Source organism: Mycteria americana, chromosome 24 (genome assembly GCF_035582795.1).
Source record: "Mycteria americana isolate JAX WOST 10 ecotype Jacksonville Zoo and Gardens chromosome 24, USCA_MyAme_1.0, whole genome shotgun sequence".
Lineage (NCBI taxonomy): Eukaryota > Metazoa > Chordata > Aves > Ciconiiformes > Ciconiidae > Mycteria > Mycteria americana.
The window spans coordinates 6712797-6734598 of NC_134388.1; the positions used below are offsets into that span (position 1 = coordinate 6712797).

Consider the following 21802-nt stretch of genomic DNA (forward strand, 5'->3'; position numbering starts at 1 on the left):
ATGCACTTGTCCTCATGCTTAATGGCTGATGATCTGAATTGGGAAAGACAAAGCAAAGCAGCTCTGGGGGTATTACCGGTCTTTTATTTTCTTTCTCTGTATCAGAGGTGAACATCTAAAGGATTAAAAGCGAGGAGGCACTGGATGCTAGCCAGACCCACAGAATTATTACAGTTAGTTGCTACTAAGCATAGCAGTCTGGAAATCTATTCTTTCTGTTTGCATTCCTAGTTCGTGTTCTTGAACAAATGACTCAAGTCTTTCTGGGCCTTAGCTTCACCATCAAAACAAAAACTAACTTTTACACTGAGGTTGATGTCAGTGTGATCCAGGCAGCCTCAGGCAACTCCCTGCTGCAATCAAAGCAGGTTTTTAGAATTTAGATGGTTTGGCCACAGGGATCCTCCCCCAGTGTGGGAAGTCTCAACCCTGATGAAAAAGACCTGAAGAGTTTCACTTCTGTAACAATGCAGGCTGTAGGAAATTAATGAAAAAAAATAATCTTCAGGCAAATGAGAAAAAAACATCTCCGAAGATGGGAAAAAAACCCAGTAGTGACCCTACTAATGAAAGTAACGGGATTTTTTCCTCTTGGCATCACAAAAGCCATCTTTGGTGGGTACTGCTAAGGCCATGTTGCTCCAGAGATGACTGCACAAAGACAAATTATAATTTTGGTATGACAAAGTGACAGATCATTTGCACCAATCTTGATAATGTTAGTTCTCAACACGTTCTTAAAATGATGCCAAAGAACAGCCAATGGCTGTTTCCAATCTACTTCAAGGACATTATGAATTGCTAGGTAAAATTACTGGCCTGAAATTCGTGGAGCTTTGGACTACCCTGATCTGTCAGAAGCTAAACAAAAGTGATACTGACTTGCACTTGAAAGTCATTACTTTCACAAGTACCTGTGCATTTTCTCTTCTAGAAGCTGTGCTGGTAACTCAGTATATAGCTTTTTTCAGAGAGTGAAGAGTATTATGTTGCGCAGTACCCACCAACATGAGACAAGATGAAAAAAATTCTTCACCACTTGTCCTACAGGAACCTAAGTCAATTTTGCAGTGTCAGGGTGTTCAAACTTTGACAACTGCAATCTACTAAGATTCTCTCATGCTGGCACATATGCCAGTTAATTTTGACACGTCTAAAGTAACACAATATTTCAGTGTATTTCTGGGAGCTGTGCGCTACTGAAAGTGCAAAGGGACCCCTGTAAGGCATTTTGATACTTCATCTGTGAAAGAAAGTTACATGGTTTAACATACAGCTGAATAAATTAGTTTTCCAGGGATTGCTGAAACAAAGCAATTAACTGTAAACTGGCTTTTATTTATGGAAAATGGAATGCTTCATTAACAAACATTTTAAATGGGATATGAACAACACATTACAAAACAAATGAGTTCACATTGGATTGAGTGACATAATATGGCAGCAGCTTAAAAAAAAAAAAAAAAAGGAATTACACTTACAGTAGCCCATAAGTTACAATTAATGGTAACCCTGGGTAACAGATTCATTTCAGTTGCCACCTTGCATTAAAAATTAAAACACATTCAGTAGCGACGGTTGAAACGAGGATCATTAGGTCTGTTCGCTCTCTCCTGGCCAGCAAATCCTTCTCCTTGCATTCCTCCTCCATGCATCATCTGACTTTGGTTGCCACCTTGCATGAAACCTCCACGCCTAGAAAGTGATTCAGACATTTTAATTTTCTCTTGTGACTCTGGTAGTCAGATTAATATAATGGGTGTTCTTTTAAAACTTTTTGCATCATTTTTCACTCTTCAGTAAGATGCACTATATAAAAACCATGGGAATATTTTATTATTCCTTGACATTTAAATAACAAATCAGATAACTGATGCTTCCATGTTTCTTTGGCCAATTTAAATAGAAGAGATGCTCCTTAGAAGGGAAACAAACACTTTGCTCTTTTTAAAGTTCTTACCCTGACATGCCTCCACGATGCATCACATGGCCAGGTCTGCCTCTACCTCCACCTAAAAAAGTTCAAATGCTTCCTTTATATCCACAGTAATAGTTTTACTTCATCTCCAAGGATAATAATGCCTGTATTTTCTGCTTTATGTAGCACAACTATTCAGCTGTGCAAGAAGTTGCACACTGTTGTGCAAGAAGTATACCTTGCCATCTCTCATGATCCCGTCCTATCATTCCTCCATCCACACTGCTCTGCCACGAACGATCTTGATGTCCTTCAAACTTTCGACCATGATCTCCCCAGTCACGTCCATCCCTGCAAAAGTATGAAATGCATTCCTTCTCACATTAGCCAGAGCACACAAAATACATTCAAGTAAAACTATTAAGTCACAAACTTACTCAAATTCTTTACCAAGGTACATGCAAATCTTCTATTTATATTGATAACTGTTAAGCCAAATCTCAGTAATAAGCCTTCTGTTCAATCCAACTAACATGACAAATAAGAAAATAAGATTTTCTTGATCTGGTTTATGCTACATTGCTGTCCCAGTTTACTCTGAACATCCTAGCTTGTTGTTTTGACCTGTCAATTTATTTTTTGTGTTTTCTGTAGGCTGGCTTACTCATAGGACTTATTAAAAAACAAAAACGCAACACAAAACCTCAAAACACACCCCCAATCTGTAAGCATTTTGTTTTCCTTTCAAAGGGCTGACAGGGTGGTGCTTCCAACAACTACAAACTGGGGAAGAACCACTACCCTGAAAACATCAAGCTTTGGTAGTAGTGCTAGGTAAAATTAATTGAAGACACAAAGACTTTCAGATGTGAAGTTATTAAAAAAAAAAAATCATGCCAAGATGCATGTTTTGATGCACAAGGCAAGCTGGAAGAGCTACTCACTTGTAGTCCATCCAACAGAGAACACAGACTCAGGGATGAAAGTTGGAAAAAAAGAATCGTACTTCCAAAAACTGTGTCCCACTTTCACATATGGAAATATTCCTTAGATGCACAGAAAAAAATACTTTCAGTTAAGCGTACTAACCGTGACTGTGGGGGTATCCCTCTACTTTCACTCATTCTTCTGTCAGATCCATAGCTACCCCAACTTTCCCGAGAGTCTCGTGAATGACGGTCTGGTCCTCCGTGGCGCTCATCTGGGTAATGCTAAAAGGCAAAGAACACTTACAGGACTGCCCAAAACAGACTCTTTAATTGTTTAAAGTTGCTCAGCTGTAATTACTCAATCTCAGAATCATTTAGGATGGAAGGGACCTCCTGAGATCATCTAGTCCAACCCCCCTGCTCAAGCAGGGTCAGCCAGGGCAGGCTGTCCAGAACAGTCTCCCATTGAGTTCTGAGTATCTTCACAGCTGGAGACTTCACAACTTCCCCATGCAACCTGTTCCAGTGTTTGACCACCTTCACAGTTTTTTTTAAAAAAAAAAAAAAAAAAAAAAAGAAAAAAAAAGAAAAAAAAAAGGTGATTTGTTTTGTCTTCAGATGGAATTTCACGTGTTTCAGTTTGTGCTTATTGACTCTCGTCCTGTCAGTGGGCACTACTGAGTAGAGCCTGACTTCATCTTCTCCATATCTTCCCTCCCATGAGGCATTAATGCACATTGATAAGATCACCCCGGAGCCTTCTCTTCTCCAGGCCAAACGGTCCCAGCTCTATCAGCCTCTCCTCATACAAAAGATGCTTCAGGCCCTTAATCACCTTTGTGGCCCTGGGCTGCACTTACTCCAGTAAGCTCTTATCTTTCTTGTACTGGGGAGCGCAGCACTGGACACAGTACACCAGATGGGTGCCAAGTAAAGAGGAAGGATCACCTCCCTTGACCTTCTGGCAATGCTCTTCCTAATGCAGCCCAGGATGCTACTGACCTTCTTTGCCAGGAGGGTGCAATGCTTACTCATGGTCAGCTTGTTGTCCACCATGACTCCAAGGTCATTCTCTGCAAAACTGCTTTTCATCTGGTTGGTCCCAAGCATGTACTGCTGCACAGGGTTATTCCTCCCCAGGAGCAGGACTTTGCACTTCCCGTTGTTGAATTTAATGATATTCCCCTCTGCTCAATTCTCCAGCCTATCCGTGTCCCTCTGAGTCTCACAGCTTAGCCATCAGTAAAAGGCACTTGAGGATTCCGTGACTCCACAAAATTAATCTCTCACTGCTTGAATGTGCCCTGAAGGTCTTTACCCCAGCCCTCAAAAACATGCAAACATCTCTACTAGTTTTGCTGTTATTTCCATGCAACCTCATAGAGTGGATTTTATCTGTACTTTGTACCTTTGCCTTTTCTACACAATCTTTTGGAGTACTCTACCTTTTTGACACAATTCACTTGTCTTGTTTGATTTGTATTAGAATAATTATGTCTAACTTTTATAATAAGTAAGTCTTTGAACTAAATTTCATCTTATTAAAGAAAACAAGACAATCTGGTTAGCGATACATATTTTAGGAAGTCTAATTTAATTAACTACTGAAATTTAATCTGACACACACTATAGAAAACCAGGTTATAAGAAGTCAAGACATTTCTGTAGCTATATAAAGCAACTCACTTGTCCATCCCGATCTCCCATCATTGTCCTTGATCCATCTCTCCTACAAACAGACAATTCAAATCAGACTGTGGTAGTAAAACATACAGCAGTCTATAAAAATCCATCTACATAACAACACAGATGAAAAATCCTGCTTCCATGTAATGCCAACTCTATCTACAAAAGGCACAAACAGCTGGAACATATGGAAACCATGACACATTTTGGATTCCTGGAAAACCCAGGACCTTTAGTCCTAAGGTATAAACCAGAATATTCTCGCTAAGATGCTAGGTGCCTACAATATTATTTAAAAATTTTTCAGAATCCTACAAATGTGTGAAACAGCATTGCAAGCAGAACACTCTAAACAAGCCTGCCAGAAGGTTTAACTCATGGCACAGTACAGATTCTTCATGGTCATATAAGAAAAAGTCCACAGCCACTAAGCCACACTTAAAATGCAAACCAAACACACAGTAAAGGTAGCAAAATGTGACATTAAATGCATTTTTCTCTTTCGATTTAAGGCAACATAGTGGAGGTAAGACACCAACCTATCTATGGAATGGTCTTGATAACGGCCACGATCCCTGTGATCAAAGTCATGGAAGCGATCCTGGCGACTGAAATCTGAATGGTACCTATCATTCATTGCCATTCGTTTTGCCTCTGGCCAGTATGGATCATCTCTCCTGAAAGAATGAACGTACTCACTTTAGTCAAGATAATGACTTTTGATACTCCTTCCAAACTGTGCAAACCAGAAGAAGGGTAATTAAGTTCAAAAACCTCAGAGAGGATAGTTTGACTGGGGCTATTAAACATGATCATCTCAATGCAATCAACAACTGCTGATTAATGGAAGCTGAGAGCATACAGATAGCTTTTTATAGCACAGGCTGATGAGACAGAACCTGGCAGCAACGTTTTCCACTTGCATCACTGGTGTTTGCTGGCTTTACCTGCCATCTATGTCATATGGTCTTCTCATTGCAGACCGACGTTCTTGTTCATAGCGCAGTTGCTCATGCTGGCGTCGCAGCTCTTCTCTTTCTCGCTGAATGCGATCTTGTTCTCTTCTCCTTTCGTGCTCTATGTGCATTCGTTCTCTTTCCAGTCTTTCTCTTTCCATCCGTTCTCGTTCAAGACGCTGCCTTTCAATTTCCAGTCTCTCACGAGCAATCTCAAGCCTCTCCCTTTCTTCTCGTTCCCGGATAGTCTGCAGGTGCTGCTGTCTCTCCCGACGCTCACGTGTGCTATTTTAACAGAAACAAAAGGTTACAGATCTAACACTTCAACAAATAAAGGAAGTTAAGGCAGGGGGGAGGGGAAGAAGTATTAAAAATTAAAACCACAGTGACCGGAAACTTGCGTCAGCTCCTTGAAATTATACCTGGGAGTGGGTGGGAGGAAGAGCATGGAGGGAAGACACTCAGCATACACATGAATTACTTGTATTTAGAGACTGATCATATTACTCCCACGAAAACCATCTGCGGGGTCAAATAATCCTATATGGTTAGGAGAATTTAAATCCAAATGCCCCAAGCTCATTCCTTCTACTCAGATAAAATATCCAACTCTGAAGAAGCCAGAATGGTATGCCGGATAGTATGACTCCACTGAGGCTCAGAAACCTACACGAGAGAGAAACTTCTTCCTCCCCAGTGAGAATGAAGAAAGTATTTTCCCCTTGTCCAATTCAACTTACTTTAGGTAGGTAATAAAGTATTGTAATGGGTGGAAAATGTTTTAACATGGAATTCAGATCACAGTTTTAGCAAGGAATTTGAAGGATGGCCATTGCCACCTTTATCCTGTATTAAACACCATGAAAACAGAAATAAAACCCCACAAAAAAAAATTAAATACCTGAATTAGGTTTTAACTAAAAAGATACAATGTGGAAACTTTGAAGGGTTGCTCAAAAATTCCCCAATTTCTCTACAGACACAATGTATTTAAATAAAAAAATATCCATCTTGTTTTATTTCAAACCCTATGGAGACTTTGAATGCTATGACAAGAAAGACAAGGTCTTATTCTGAGAAAGACAACTTTTCTCCTGGTCTTTCCCTGTATATTTGAGTGTGGCAAGTTTAGAATTATAATTTCACCTCTACTATAATGCATGCTCAGCCTAGGAGATCAGCATACTTAAATCAATCTAAACCACAAAATCTACAAAATGGAAAAAGAACAAAAAACAAAGTGCAATTTTTTTTTCCCCAAACACAATTTCAAGCTTAGTATTAACAGAGTCGATAATTGGAGCTTTCCCGATTCAATAGGTGTGTGACCCACAAACATGTAACAAATTACAAGTAAAAGAACAAATCAAACCCCTCTTTATCTCTTAGTCATTTTAATCAAAAGAAAATTGTATTCATTCGGGGGGGGGGGGGGGGGGGGAGGGGGTGTCAAACCATTTCACTGTTACTCTTACCGGCGCTGCTCTGCCTCCCTCATTTTTCGCTGTGCTTTAATTTTGTCAAATGGCACAATGCCTTGTCTCTCTCTGCTCTCTGATTTGCGATCCTGGCTCTTAATGCTCTGTATTTGATATTGAAGTAAAGAAACTTAATGGAGTACATTTATAAAGGACAACTATCACAAACAATACTCTAAGATCCGTTGCCATTCATACATATCACATCTCAAAGCTCGGTCCCCGCATTTTTCAGAAAAGCTGTTCTTTTTTTAACGTTACAGACACACCATATATTAACTCAGTATACTTGCCTTCCCACATTTGTTTGGCAGGACCTCATTGCTGAATGTGGTACCAGCCATATGAAAGGTATTTTACTAATTAAGATCTAAATCCACATTCCAGAAACTCTAACCGGACAAATCCATAAGACTAGAATGGGTTACATTCTAGCTTGACAGGATTCAGTATTTGTTTCTAAGGAAAAGTGATACATAATGTTTCCCATGCAGAAACATTACTTACTCTGTCTTTTGATGCAGCGGATGTTTTCACACTAATAACAGGTTCTCCTTTGGATTTATCCATTACTACTGTTCTCTCTGTTCCTTTACTTCCTAAATAAATTAGAGGTTGAGGGGAAAGAGATGGAAAAAACAATCAAACTACATAACCTACACCACTCATTGCTATGCCAGAACTTATGTTCCCTAAAATCTGAAAACAGGCATTTAACCCTCTCTTCAAAAATCATTTTTTCACTACACCTATTCCAAGTGCTTCTGTTAAGGATGACACAATGTCAAACACCTTCCCCCCAAAACCTCTTTATACCTTCTGGATTTCCAACTAAGAATCAGAAATAATTCTAGAATATTGGCAGTTCTTTGGAAAGAACTACCTACAATTAATTATTCATACTTCACCATATCTTTTACTCTATGAAAAAAAGAATAACCAAATTACCTGACTTAATAGTTTTAGGTTGATCTGATGTACCAGACTTCAGTTCATCTTTATCTTTTTTTTCCTTTTCATCTTTGTCTTCTGTCTTTTTAGGATCATCTTTTTGGTCAGATTTCTCATCCCTTTTAACACTGCCAGGTCTACAGATAGATATTGATATAGATTAGACTAATACAGAGTAAGAGAAAAGAAAATTAAAGCAGAATGCTAGCAACACAGTAACAAAGTAAAATTCTGATGTGATAAGACAGTCACAATTAGATTTCCAAAGATTTCCTTCTACAACTTCCTACACCATAAAATAAGACAATCAGACCATGCTGTGCAGTTGTCATAAAAATTTGGCTGTGATTCAGATATCTCAACGGGAGGCAAAAGGAAAAATTCACACTACCATGTGCCCAATGCCCACAAAGTTTCTTATACAACATGACAATTATGAAGTGCCAATGTGAACCATTTTTGTCGGGCAACTAGGTGAAATAAAGGCAAAAACTTCTCAGCAAATAGCATTTAATAGGAGATATGCCTCAAGAAGATAATTAAAGCAAAGGACTTAGTGTCTTATTCACTCTCTTAGTGTCTTTTTCAGCTACTTTCAGTAATGCTAGGGGAAAAAAAAAAGCATAGTGCTGAAGAGGAACATGTTCTGGAAAAAGGATCTTGGACAACTGATTTTTAACTGTTTGTGACCACAGCCACCTGAGAAAGCCCTGTTCCAGTGAGAGAAAAATTTAACAAAGAAACAGTGACATACTGATAAAAATTCTCAAATGGTCTTTGCTATAGATTTATGACATAAAAGCACCACAACCTTTACTAAAAACCAAATATAGCTAAATTAAAAGGTATACTTGAAAATGCAACTTTCCAATGCCTACCTTAAAGCACATAACAGAAATGTGTTAAGTTAGGCACTGAACATCAACAGAAGTTTATCTTGTAGTAAAAGCTGGAAAAATGTATCTATCGCTCTTTTTGAATGTTTGCCACAGAAATTCTTACTGTAACTTTGTTTTTCCTGACAAATCAACATAGACTGATGAACAGCAAAACACCTTTGGACAGAGAATTTTTAGAACAGTACCTCTCACTGACTGTTTCTTTCTTTGCTTCATTCTCTTTTTTTTCACTTGGCTTCTTTCCAGCAGGTTCATTTTTTGCCTGAAATTTATTTTGCACATCATCAGCTGAGAATGCGGTCTCGATCATTTGTACAATCTGATGCTAACAGGATCTCTTTGAGGATCAGTACTCACTTTTTCTACAGAAATTATTTTCCCATGTAACTCTGTTTTGTGGAGGTGAGTAATACACTTTGTTGCTTCCTCGGCTGTAGACATTGTAACAAAGCCATAACAGCGAGCACCAGGACTGCGAGCATTGGTGACCACTTTTGCACCTACCACCTTTCCAAAATAAAGAGGTATTACACTTACTATAACAAGTACCCGCCATTTAACAGCAAGAAGTACAAGCTCCATTTCTACTCTGTTTTATTCCTGTCCATCATCATTCAGGAAACTTCTATTTTTAAGAGATTAACAAATACAAAAGGAGCATTACTTGGAGCCAATCGTGCTTCTGTTGCCAAAGCAACGCTGCAAAAGCTGAATCAGTAAGTGGGAGCCAAAGACTGAATTCTGTTCTGAAGAAAGCCCGTTTAAAAAAAAAAAAAAAACAACAACCCCCCCCCCCAGGCTAACTTTACATCAACAACATCACTTTGCTTAAGTATAAAGGAGTAAAAACCTAATAAAAATTTGTAAGCCAATTTCCACCCACATGCTAATGCTAGCTCAACTGCTAAGTCCCATCTCCCCTCAAAAAAATGTTTTCATGTCACTGCTAAGAGGCAGACCCACAAATGTTATCTACAATCTTGTTTAAGAAACAGTAAGTTTCCCCAAAAAGTGTAACTTGAAAAAGGCCACATAAAACACCTGTTTTCATAAATGGTGCTTACTTATGCTCATATATATTCAATACAGCTCACTTCGTATTACAGAAATCAATCATATTTCACAAAGGTGTCATATTTTAAAGTACAGCTTAAAAAAGAACATGCTTTTGAGCATTTGATTTATTGCAGATATACATCTACTTCTAGGAAGCTCTGCCTCTGCTAATACTCCAAAGAAAATAACAGTAATTTTATTTAAACGACTAAATGTTACCATGGCATCTAAGCAGAGGCAAGTTCTAGGTTGGCAGTTGCATTGTTTTTAATTACATTTTAAATTTTGTGGTACATCTCTATGATCAACGTTCCAGCTTACCAGATGAAATTCTGAACAAATAAATGGAAGGAAAGTATTGCATTTTTATTGTTACAAGGAACTTTAAAAAGGCTTTACTACTCTCACAACTTTCAGACAAACTCAAAACTGTGCTATACTTAATCCATTTTTGTACCTATTGCAAAGTCACATTTAAGTTCTAGAGTATTTTCATTAGTTAAGCATTCAATAGCAGATTGCTAGCACATACAGTTTTCTTTTATACCACAATCTGCTGACAGTCTTTTTTAAATGGGCTTCAAAGGTTTGACAAAAATCCTTACTGATGTCTCTGACATCAGTCTTCTATTAAACTAGCTCTTTCAATTTCCCAATTGACAGGGAGATTTAACTTGTCATTTTGTCCATCATTAATAACAACTGCAGACACCCCCCCCCCCCAAGTGCATTTTAAAGCAATTGCCAACTCTAGACAAAAACAAAATTTCAGGTACCAAGGCAATTCTTGAGCTATTCCCTAATAATTATGTTTCAACATTTACTGCATGTTTTACTTAGTCCTAAGGAAGTCTTTAATAAACAATGTTAAATTCATTGTTGACTGTGAATTTCCAATGGGTGAAGATACTATACTACAGCACAGGAGACAAGTATATGTAAACAGTCATTGACTGTTTCAAATAAAGGACAATAAATGGATTTTTGTATTTGTTTGGAAGTGAGCGACAGAATTTAAAAAGCAGTCATTCAGCATGTACTTTGGCAATTTTTCCTTGATATCCCATAATAGTTTTGATAATTTGATTCCTTTCACTGGTATTTTCAGTGACAGGAGCTTAAGAAGTCTTATTAAGACAGTTTCAAGTGAAAAAAAAAACCCAACCCAAACAAAAAAAACCCCTTACCTTCCCATATTTGCTAAACAGATTCTTCAAATCTGTAGCTCTGGTAGTGGAAGCCAGTCCACTCACCCAAAAGTTTCTACCAGAACCGCTAGCTGTGCGACCTAATTAGGAAAACAAACAAACAAAACCAAAACATACCCCAAATCCTAATTATTTCAACAACTACTTCTGAATTAAAAAGGAGCAGTTCCACAAATCTTTTATCTTTTTTAAATCATAGAGCAAATGAAATGCAATGCATAACATTCTCCCCCCCATGATTCACATTCGTGAAGGCAAGTACTATTACAAGTCCAAAAACTTTAAGATGGAACTACAAGCTTTGATACATGCAACAGAAGTTATGTCATTCTTCAGGAAAGAAACTGGACTAGGGCATCTCTGAAGTAACTGTGGCTCTTACTGAGCCACATCTCTGAAGTTACTGTGGCCCCAGTAACTCAGCACTTACAGGAAAAGACAGAAGCCCTGCTAGAGTTGCGGGAACTGTGTTAGCACCCACGTATGCTCATGTCTTGCCCTCCTTATCTCCTTGACTCCAAAGGAATGATGACGGGATGCAGATTAACTGTACCTCTCAAGGAAAGACATTCAACATAAAGAAAGCAAGAAAATTTCTCTCTTCTTTCTGCCCACACAGATTCCACAGTTGGGGTATGAAGCCTGTGACTTCAGTTACAGGACTCAGAAAAGACCTAGCTTTCTTTAACTATGCAAGAACTACAGAACACCCATCCAATTTGGCATCTAAACTAGAAAGATAATTTTAGAAATGCTTACGTACTTGTAAAGTCTGAAAACCCAACGTCTAGTGATTAAAAAGTGTTCAAGCTGAACTCCAAGTTTTAGTGTTTGCATTTCAGCATGAAGCACTTATGCAGGCATACTGTTTCCAGTCTCCTTTGAAATGTCTTTACTGTCCTTTTATCAGTCTTAGTAGTGTTCAGTTCCAAGGCTTCAGTGAATGGAATGAAGCAGGTTTCAGTCCAGCCACCTGCTTCCAAACCATCTGCCTTTTTTTTTTTTTTGGGCGATATATGGAATTTTTCAGAACCGCTTTCATCAAGTGGAGACATTTCTTCCAGAACCTTTCTAAAATGCTATTTTATTTGTGTCTTTCCATCTCTTACTTCCAGATAATTTTTGCCATTGCCTCAAACATGAGCTTAGCACTGAGAACAATGTTGTTAATATTTATGCAAGCTCCCTAGGGAAGCATGGAATCATTTGTGCCAATATCTTAAAAAAAAAAAAAAAAAAAAAAAGAGGTATTTTGTATAAAGGAAACTAAGTCTACACCTGTCATCTTCTAGTCTCAAGAACTGCATGGACAAAAGTGTGTCATGTGTGCAAACACATGGGAGATACATTGTCTTGGTGTTTCAAAAAGCTGAGCTGTAGGCTTTGATGCCTTTACTCCCCACGCTTCCTCTAGAATTTTAAAACAGCCAACTGCAGTTACGCTGGCAACAGCATCCTGGAGAAAGAGAAAAATGAGCACTTTCTTCTTTCTTACCGATGATTTTTTAGATTATTTAAACTACGTTAATGTCCTTTTCGAATAAGCTTCAATCAGTCTTAACATCTCCAGTTTTGCCCTGCCATTAAGACTTAAAGAGGTGCTCCTGCAATGGTACTGCACTTCCAAGACAAAGAAAGACCAGGACTATAAAATCTTCTCTAACCTAGAAACTAGAACAATATAGGTCTTGGGAGCCAGCCCTCAAGACTGGAGACATCCTTCAGATATGTGTAAATCGACTGCCAAGTCCACCAGACTCAAACTTATTTTCCTACATTCTTATTAATACAGCTCTCATAATGAATACATGGAACACGGAAAACTCCATGTCGTAAATAAAATCCTTTCATTCAGGTGTGGAAATAGCAACGTAAGAGTCAGAACTGACTTGTATATAGTTCTGTACCTTTCTTCTGGCTCAACCACTTTGCTCTGCGTGCAGAGAGAGTTGCATAATCAAGTAGCTACCTCTCCCTAGTGCTGTTTACTAAGCCAGAAAATGATTTAAACAAGTGTTACAGAACACAGCGCATCCTTTGGAGGAAGGTATGCAGGGGCAAGGTTGTTATCAGACACCCAAGTTCCTGAAGGCTGTTTTGAATGCAAAGTTCAAGAAGAGTTTTCCCAGCCCACAAAAAAATACTCAAGTCCTTGGGTAAATGACAGCATGCAAAAAACACTCCTTTAAATATTCTGAACTAAGAGAACGCAAGATTACAGACTGTAAACAAGAGGTAAACAGACCCTAATGGAGCTGACCGTGAAGTCCAGTAGCTTGCACAGACAGGTATGACCCCGAATCTTGGAAAAAGCAGCTGACAATGAGTTCAGTCTGTTTTGTAAAACCCAAGTAAAACCAAACAAATTCTTCCTGTCCAGTCGGTAGACAGATCTCATAATGAGTTTCTTGCCTATTATAGGAATTGCTGGAACTTCCATGCTTACAGTGCTGAACTGCCTGCCTGCATTACGTAAGAAGAATGTTAACAGTCAGTTCTAAATTTTCTGCCCTGGTCAGGTAGGAAAGAATAGAGAGGTGTGGTGAGCTGCAAGGACTCAGCAGCCTGGTGTATTAAAAGGAAGAAATACGATGAAAAGAAGGAGCAGGCACCTGACACTGTTGATCAAGAAATTTTCATCTTGCTTATGATGCATATTTGCACCGTAAATAGGATCTGCGTGGACAAAGATTTAATAACGTCAATCTAATTTGAAGACAACATTAAGCTGTAAGTTTCTGTGGCATTTAAATAGGTGAATACTAGATTCCAAATAATTTCAGCAAAGCAGAAGACGGTATGAAGAATCACAAGCGTATAGTAAAGCAAACACAATTGCGAAAGGCTCTTGACTCACTAACAGCTGTTGGTAAGCATCTTCAGTGCCATGAAGGACATATTTGCCACGTATTAACGTCTACCTTTGAAGATCAAGATACAAACAAAAGGGTGCAACACAGATATCCTTAGAAAATGCATAAAAGGAAAATAGGTTTTTTTGGCATAAATAGATTACAAAAAATCCAGAAAGAGGTGAATAATTTATGGTATTTAACAACTGCACAGATTCCAACGCTTTTCTGCTGAAATACCCCATCCAATACAAAACCAGTTTCTCCAAGCAATCATTAAAGTTCTATTTTTGAAAAGAAACATACCTTTCTCGTCCTTTGAGATTATCTTTGTATCTCTGTCCTCCTCAACAGGGCTAAAGACAAAACACCACATTATTCAAGTCAGAAAGAAAAGTGACTAACTATAAATTATGAAAAATGCTAAAATTAAATACCTACCAGAAAATATGTTGCGAACAAAAACACACCTTTGTATACTTGATTTAAGAAATCTGACAAGAAATAATGAAGTCAGATTCTTAAACAGACTTATATTAGGAAGACGTTTACAAATAAGAGTAATTTAAGAAAACAACCTTTGAAGGTTGAGGAAGGAAAGAAATCAAACCCTCTGTGTTTAAAAAAAAAAAAAAAATCTGCACATGGAGAAATAAAACAGACTCTTTAGGAATAGGCTACAATTTCATCAGTCTCGGTGGCCAATTGAAGGAAACAGCTTATTCGCATCACTTAACGACCAATGAAAAAAAGATAGCATCTGGTCTATAACGGAGAAAAAACAAACCTCTTTTTCTGATCACCGCCCTCACTGGTTGAGGACTCTTTAGTAGCAGGGGATTCCTCAGAATTAGCTTTGTCTTCTGTTTTCTTGGCATCTTCTTTGCTATCTTTGGCTTCGGGACCTGCGCCTTTTTCCGCTGTTTCCCCACTAGAGGCTTCCAGGCCTTGGGAGCGTTTGCTACTCTGATCGCTTAGGGTCTCTACTACTAAAGGTTCAGAGTCCGGTTTCTCTTCCTCTATTGTCTGTTCACTTGTCTCCCCTTTTGCTACAACTAAACGCTTTGCTTCCTTCCTTGCCATAGCTTGTGCCGATTTGCTGTCCAAATCTAAAGCATCTTCCTCCAACTGAGCGGCAGCAAGAGCGTCCTCTTCCTCTGCTAGCCTCTTGCCTGGCACCACGTTACTTGCTTCCTGTGCATGTGGCCGCTCCGCTTCGGAAGTTTCTTCGTTAAGTAGTTCAGATTTACAAGTTTCCCCCAAAATGTCGAGTATTTTCTCATTTTCTACGGATTTAACAGGAATAGAATGGCACAAGATTTAATCACCAGGGAAATACAGCAATCACAAATGTGGAACTGGCATGGCTGCCACACTAACACCAAGAGAACTTCTAAGCTACACAGAGATTGGAAAACCCTAGTGTACACAGTGTTAAAAGTACTACGCTAACTGCTGTCTGACAAACTACCAAATCAGCCCTAAAGTGTTAACAGGGAAGAAAAATGCCCCCACAGATTTAACAAAAACCTTCTGGCTGATCCTTGATATTCTTCATGAAATCGTTCAGCTCTGTTTCTTCTCTAGTTAGCTTCCAGAGTCCGAGATGCTTAACTGAACGTATCAAGGCACTGAGGGTTCAATTTTTAAATTTCTGTGCAATTCTTTTAGCAGACAGTCCAACATGAGAACTGGGCATCTTCTGATGGTGCATGAGTGTGTTTGCAGTCCAGAAAGTGAAAAGTATCTGTATGAAATTTCCATGAAGAAACTCTCTTCTTTCTTCTGTATCCAGTAACTAATCTTTACATTTTAATGCCCTACAATATCTTTTTACTGCTTTCACTGCTCTCTACTTAGTAACAGAGTTAAGGTGTGTGCGATATCACAAGATCTGTTTTCAAGTAGAATCTTTAGCTTTTAAACTGTGATTAACTTCTCTAAATCCATTTATGTAGTTTAACAGGTTTTTAAACCATTTCATTTCACTGGAAATATTTCAAACATGACAAGCATCACTTCACAGATCTGGGGATATGATTGGGTTTCCAATCTCTATGACCCTGCATGATCTGGGTTGTCCATCATAAAAATAATGCAAATTATGTTTGTTTGCTTGGTTTTTTTTAAATAGTTAATGGTTTAAAAAGTATTAGTTGAAAAGACAGGAATATGTTTTTCTTTAACAGTACCTGGCTCCAAGTGTAGCTTCTCCATTTTCTGTTTGGGAAAATAAACACAGGATGAGGATTTTATAAAATGTATTTTATAGCACAGAATAACAGCAACTCCCCACCCAATCCCAAGACTGAAAACTACACAAATTCGCTTACTACATTTAGCACTTTTTTCACCATCCACTGAAACTGAGTATTTTATACAAGTAGTTTTTCTGGCACATTAAAGCCAAATCAAAATATCAGCCACAATTATGTTCTCATATCTAACTTGGAATGTTAAAGAGACCAATAAAGTATCTTTGTGTACCACATCAACTGCAGAGTGAAAAAAAAACCCAGCTACTACTCGGTATAATCAGCAGGAGAAAGAAGAAATCAACAGTACAAGACCATTTTTATTTACCACAAAAGTGCAGGAAGTCTCGATAGCCGACTGAAAAGTAGGGAAAAAAACACAGGGCGTTCTCATTTGACAGACTGTATTCTGAGCAAGATCACGTATGTCTTGGATTCTGTTACAATTTCATATTATGGTCATGTTTTGTTTTTTGTAGTATGACGACAGAGTGAATACTGATAATAACAATATGAAATACAGCTACATTTTCAATTTACCTTCATTTCAATTAAATCAGAAGAAGAGGCATCTAAGTTGTTTTCAATTTCATCATAATCTTCCTAGAAGAGCAAAAAAGGAATTATAGCATTTCCTACAAAAGGTAACGTTGGCTTACAGAGAACTACTACTGTATTTAATTTTCCCTAGCAATAATACAAGAAATATTTTCCAGTATTTGACAGATCTGAATTGCTACTGCAGATTATGACCCAAGAATGAGGAGCAACATACAAATATTCTTGATGATTAAGTATCTTTCTCCAGTTACCTTTAATTTTATTTTCAACATGACATTGTCTACTTCAAAGTTACTCTTATTTAGAGAGGACATTTATTTTACATTGCTGTGGTTACTGTACATAACATGTTTTTCCATGTTCCCACTTCTTTTACTTCTTTAGTTTCTAACTGAAAAAAGGAAGTTAGAAATGAAGCTGACTTAGGTTTCTACTTTTCCAAAACCAAAACACATCCCCAAAATCTTCCTTCCTTACGAGCTGATGGTAAGACTCAACCAAAGCTCATCGGTTACATGATTCACAACAGCTCTATTTTACAGAACACCAGAAAATTGCCTTTCAGGTTAACTGGATGTTGTCGCAATGACTCTTGTTTTCAGAAGGTAAATGATAAAAAGTTGAGACAGGCACGACAGCCCTAAAATACTAATAATAAAAAAAACCATAAGGAGGCAAGGAAGGATAATACGCTCAGTTTTGGGAGTGAACAGACTGAAATAAAAAAAAACCCCACAAGGATCCAAGGAAGGATAATATTTGGGGAATGAACATAACATATAGATTACCCTGTTCATTTAGTAGCAGAAGACTGTGCTGTCTGTAAAAGACATTGCAAGTTGCTGTCAAAACTAAGTCAAAAGCCCGGCAATGTCAGAACAGGGCAATATACAATACATAAAGATTTTCATGTTTTATTAATCACTGTGAGAAAACTGTACAACATAAATTCTTTAAACCAGAGTATTATTTCTGCAGAAAAGATTTCCAAATTCTCTGTGAGTTGAAAACTTATTTCTCTCTCTCCCCCTCTCTCCATAGGTATAAATATCTAGATGGCTGAGTATATACTAGATATAATATACATATTACATTATATGTGTTAAATATTAAACACACATAAATGGGAAGAGGGAACAATGAAACTAATACATTACTTTCAATTCCAGGCTTCTTTCACGGCAAGCAAAGATGTTACTGCAAGGTAAAGGAGGCTGTGATCCGTCTACTGTGAACATTTCAAGCCTCTGATAGGTCCAAGAACATTTACCACTTAAAGAGTAAGACATGAGAGCTGTTCACGTTGAAATACAATCCGTATCACATTCACGTCCTATATTCTATTACACTGAAATAACACGCTCATGTGCCCACCTTCTGAAAATCTACAAAGACCACTACTCACCTCAGTTTCTGTTAGCTGATCTGGAAGTTCTTTCATTTCTGCGTCGACATTGTCTTTATTATCAGACAGAGAATCGAGAATATTATCAGGACTATAGTCTTCTCCGCAGTCTACAGGACTGCCGTTATCTATTTCAGCTTCATCTAACACACTAATATCCATCATGTCAATATCTTGCAAGGTATCCAGACTTGCTTCGATATCCTCCTACAGAAAGAAAAAGGGTAGATGTGTATTTATTGCAGGTTAAATGATGCATATTCTTAGTAACAGCAATCATGATTTCACTTACCTGTCCATCTCTAGAGTTTTCTTCTAGTCCATTGTCTTCAACACCTTCTTCTTCTGGTTTTCTTCCTAAAAATAGTATCACTGAAGTGAGATATAGCACTAAATTTCATAACACGTCTACTGTTTGCTGAATTATCTATTCAACACCGAGTTTGTTTCAACCAATAATTATTAAGACCCTGATTCAGAAGTCCAAGTCTGTCTGGATATAACGGAGGATGACTTGCCACTCAATACAAGCGAACGGCATGAACATGAACTAAAAGTAGCACAGCTACATTTTTGAAGAGCTACGCTCCTCTCATTCCATAATGCTTCAGTACCTAAAAAGACAACACTGTCTAGCAAGGTGTTCCATTTCAAAGAAACACCCTATCATTGTTACAAAACCCCTCCCTCTTACCATTTAAATAATTAAATAATTAAACTGATGTAGAATTAGTCTTCACTTTTAAGATCTGGGACACACAGATCACGTTTAGGCACATCTGTCACCAGCAAACTTGCATCGCTATTCAAAAACAACTCCTCTTTCTCTGTTTTCACCCGTTATCTTAAAGGAAGCAGCTTAAAAGTAAGTTTCAGAGACTATCTTTTAAGAACTGGCTATGAGCCATTCAAATAAACCACATGTAACATGGCCCACACAATATTTAATATTTTTGAAGCAAAATATACTTACATCACTAATGAGCTATTTCAGAACAGTTTATTTTCAAAACAACAGACAGTTATAAAATGAAATATGACACTAACAAAAGTTATACACGTTTGTTATTTGTGCAAAAATGGTTCTAATTATTCCCACTGTAATTTCTTGCATCTAAAAATGTATCCCAATGATGATGGAGGTTCAAGGGCTTCTATGAAAAAAGGCCCAATGATGATGGAGGTTCAAGGGCTTCTATGAAAAAAGGAAAATGTATATAGTTACGGCAAGGAAATTAGTACCTGAAGTGTTGTGGAGTCACCTTATTATACATTGGCAGAGCTTTCCACAGGAGCTTATGCTGCAGCTGCTTGCTCTGCACCTGACACAGTTCTACACTCACGGTCACAACTACAGAAACACCTGCAGCTTACAGTCTCATCTACAGGCTTCAAGACTTGCTAACGGAAGTACGGGTAGGTGTCATATTATTGTTTAAACTTGTTATCGCTCACTAACGCAACAGAGTTTTACTGTTTTCCGTAAGGGAAAAAGAAAAAGCACTTTTTAAAAAAAATTAAATTAATGGAACAGAAGAAATCAACATCATATGCTAAGTTCTAGCTACATGGAAACAAATGAACTGTATTTGTCTAGACTCCATACCTTTGCTAGTTCTTTTTGGCATTCTCTTGTTGGTCAGTTCTGAGGCCACAGGAATTTCATCAGGATCTCCTCCTTCCTCCTCAATGGCCTATTGGAGACAGCAGCACGACATCTATTGTATCGTTTGTTGGTGTGCATTTGTACTGGTTCTGGATGGGATAGAGTTAAATTTCTTCCCAGTAGCTTGTATGGGGCTATGTTTTGGATTTGTGCTGACAACAGCGTTGATAACACGGGGATGTTTTAGTTGTTGCTAAGCAGTGCTTACACAGAGTCAAGGCCTTTTCTGCTTCTCACTCTGCCCCGCCAGTGAGCAGGCTGGGGGTGTACAACAAGTTAGGAGGGGATGCAGCTGGGACAGCTGACCCCAGCTGACCAAAGGGATATTCCATACCATATAATGTCGTGCTCAGCAATAAAACTGGTGGGGGTGGAAGTTGGTGGGGCTACCATTACTTGGGGACTGGCTCGGCATCGGTCAGTTGACAGTGAGCAATTGTTTTCTTTTACATCACTTGCTTTTCTTGGGTGGTTTTTTCCTTTTTCCTCCTCTCTGTTGGTTTTTTCACCCTTCCATTTTTAAAAATTATTAAACTGTCTTTATCCACGAGTTTTCTCTCACTTTTACCCTTCCAATTCTCCCCCCCGTCCTGCTGGGGGGAGGGGGGGCAAGTGAGAGGCCATGTAGTGCTTAGCTGCCTACTACGGTTAAACCATGACAGCATTTGTAAGGATTTGTCAGATGGAAACATTAGCGTCTCATCCTAGTTCAGGTCACACAGCCAGGCAGCCATATCAGCCATTAGAAACACCGAATAGCAAGGTGTTGTAACAGAACCCCACAGCCAAGTCAAGCTGTGATTGAGGAGCAAAGTTCCCCTCATCTCTAAACAAGGCTCCCTACTCAGCAGATAAGCGCTTTAACTGCATAAAGCTGAGAGTTACCGCTACAGGAACTCAAGCGCATCTGACAGTATTTTTCTTCCTCAACATGCAGGCCTATTAGAACCCATAAAAGGGTCAGGACCGACTATACTGTTCTGGCCTCATGGAAGTCTGTGAAAATACATTCCAGAGAGGTGGGAGTGATGGAGTCAGGTGGAGTGTGTACAGAGCAAGCAAGAGAAGAGAGATGGGAAAGAAGAGCGTGTATATATGCTGGGGGAACGGGAGAGGAAATCGGGGAAGGTCGCGCGTACGTCAGGGACAAGGAACGAGGGAAAGACCGGGGCCATCGCAGAGTGAAATCAGAGTAGCACTCCAAAGGAACGGCTGAGGTACGGGCGGCGGCGAGGATGCCCACAGGCTGGAGCGCGAGCGGGCGGCGCGGGTCTCCGCTGGGGGGGGTTCGGGGCGGTGGCGAGAAGCAGCGCAGGGGCGGGGCTGCTGGCGGTCCCCGCAAGAGCAACGGATCTACAGCGGTAGGAAGAAAGGGGCACGCTGGTGCTAAAGGACACCCCGCGGTTCCCCAGGGCCAGCACTGGGAAGCAGTAGAGGGACACGGCCGCGCCTCCACCAAAACCCAGCTCGCGCTCCCCTCAGGGCCTCCCTCGGCACGGCGGCTCGGGACTCAGGGCTAGACCCCGAGCGCGCATGCGCCAAGCGCCCTCGGGCCGGGGACAAAGGACCCGGATGACACCTCCCCCTCCCCCGCCCCCTCTCCCGCCGGGTTTGCGCCTCACCTTCCTCAGCCGCTCCATGAGAACGCTCTTGTTGCCGCCGCTGTCTAAGTTACGGCGTTTGAGCTCGGCCCGCAGGTCGATGACTCGCAGCTCGCTCAGCCGCCGGGTTTCGGGTTCTGAGCCGAGAGCCGCGGCCCCACCAAGGGATGTGAAGTCCCCCAGCCCGGCCGCTGATTGACTCTCCGCCATCAAGGCCCCTTCGGTATTCCGCCTCAAGCCCGAACGCAGGGGAGAATACGGCACAATCAAACAGCTAACCTTGCGATCACAGCACAAAATGGTGGGGAGGCCAAGGCGCGCCGAGGGGAGGGGGAAAAAACCCGCTACGCGCAGGCTCGCAGAGACGGGCGACGACGAGCA

The 21802-nt window shown here is 39.5% G+C and overlaps 1 protein-coding gene across 2 annotated transcripts; it reads right to left on the reverse strand.

The window, feature by feature from the left end:
* Positions 1-1317: 1317 nt before the first annotated feature.
* On the reverse strand, positions 1318-21800 carry LOC142420417 (scaffold attachment factor B1-like). Of its 2 annotated transcripts, none has more exons than XM_075524327.1 (21): positions 21443-21800; positions 19761-19848; positions 18447-18511; positions 18155-18361; positions 16729-16791; positions 16126-16153; positions 14721-15219; positions 14240-14289; positions 11061-11161; positions 9175-9324; positions 9003-9079; positions 7916-8055; positions 7475-7566; positions 6965-7071; positions 5481-5774; positions 5073-5210; positions 4534-4576; positions 3008-3129; positions 2157-2269; positions 1961-2012; positions 1318-1695 (listed from the first exon to the last, which is right to left on the reverse strand). In XM_075524327.1, exons 1-21 carry the CDS (start codon positions 21629-21631, stop codon positions 1566-1568), a joined length of 2748 nt encoding a protein of 915 aa, XP_075380442.1. In that variant the 5' UTR covers positions 21632-21800; the 3' UTR covers positions 1318-1565. The 2 variants fall into 2 exon arrangements, 1 of the variants encoding a protein (XP_075380442.1); XR_012778738.1 differs by having other exon boundaries at positions 1607-1695; positions 2157-2292.
* Between the last annotated feature and the right edge of the window lie 2 nt (positions 21801-21802).

What these genes read in the sequence shown, in the direction of transcription:
- LOC142420417 (XM_075524327.1), bottom strand. Translation starts at nt 21,631, where the DNA reads ATGGCGGAGAGTCAATCAGCGGCCGGGCTGGGGGACTTCACATCCCTT. An exon ending in TGGGAGATCGGGATGGACAA is followed by an intron (nt 3,130 to 4,533) that starts GTGAGTTGCTTT and finishes TTTGCCTTTTAG; the next exon opens with CATTACCCAGATGAGCGCCA. An exon ending in CATCGTGGAGGCATGTCAGG is followed by an intron (nt 1,696 to 1,960) that starts GTAAGAACTTTA and finishes ATCACTTTCTAG; the next exon opens with GCGTGGAGGTTTCATGCAAG.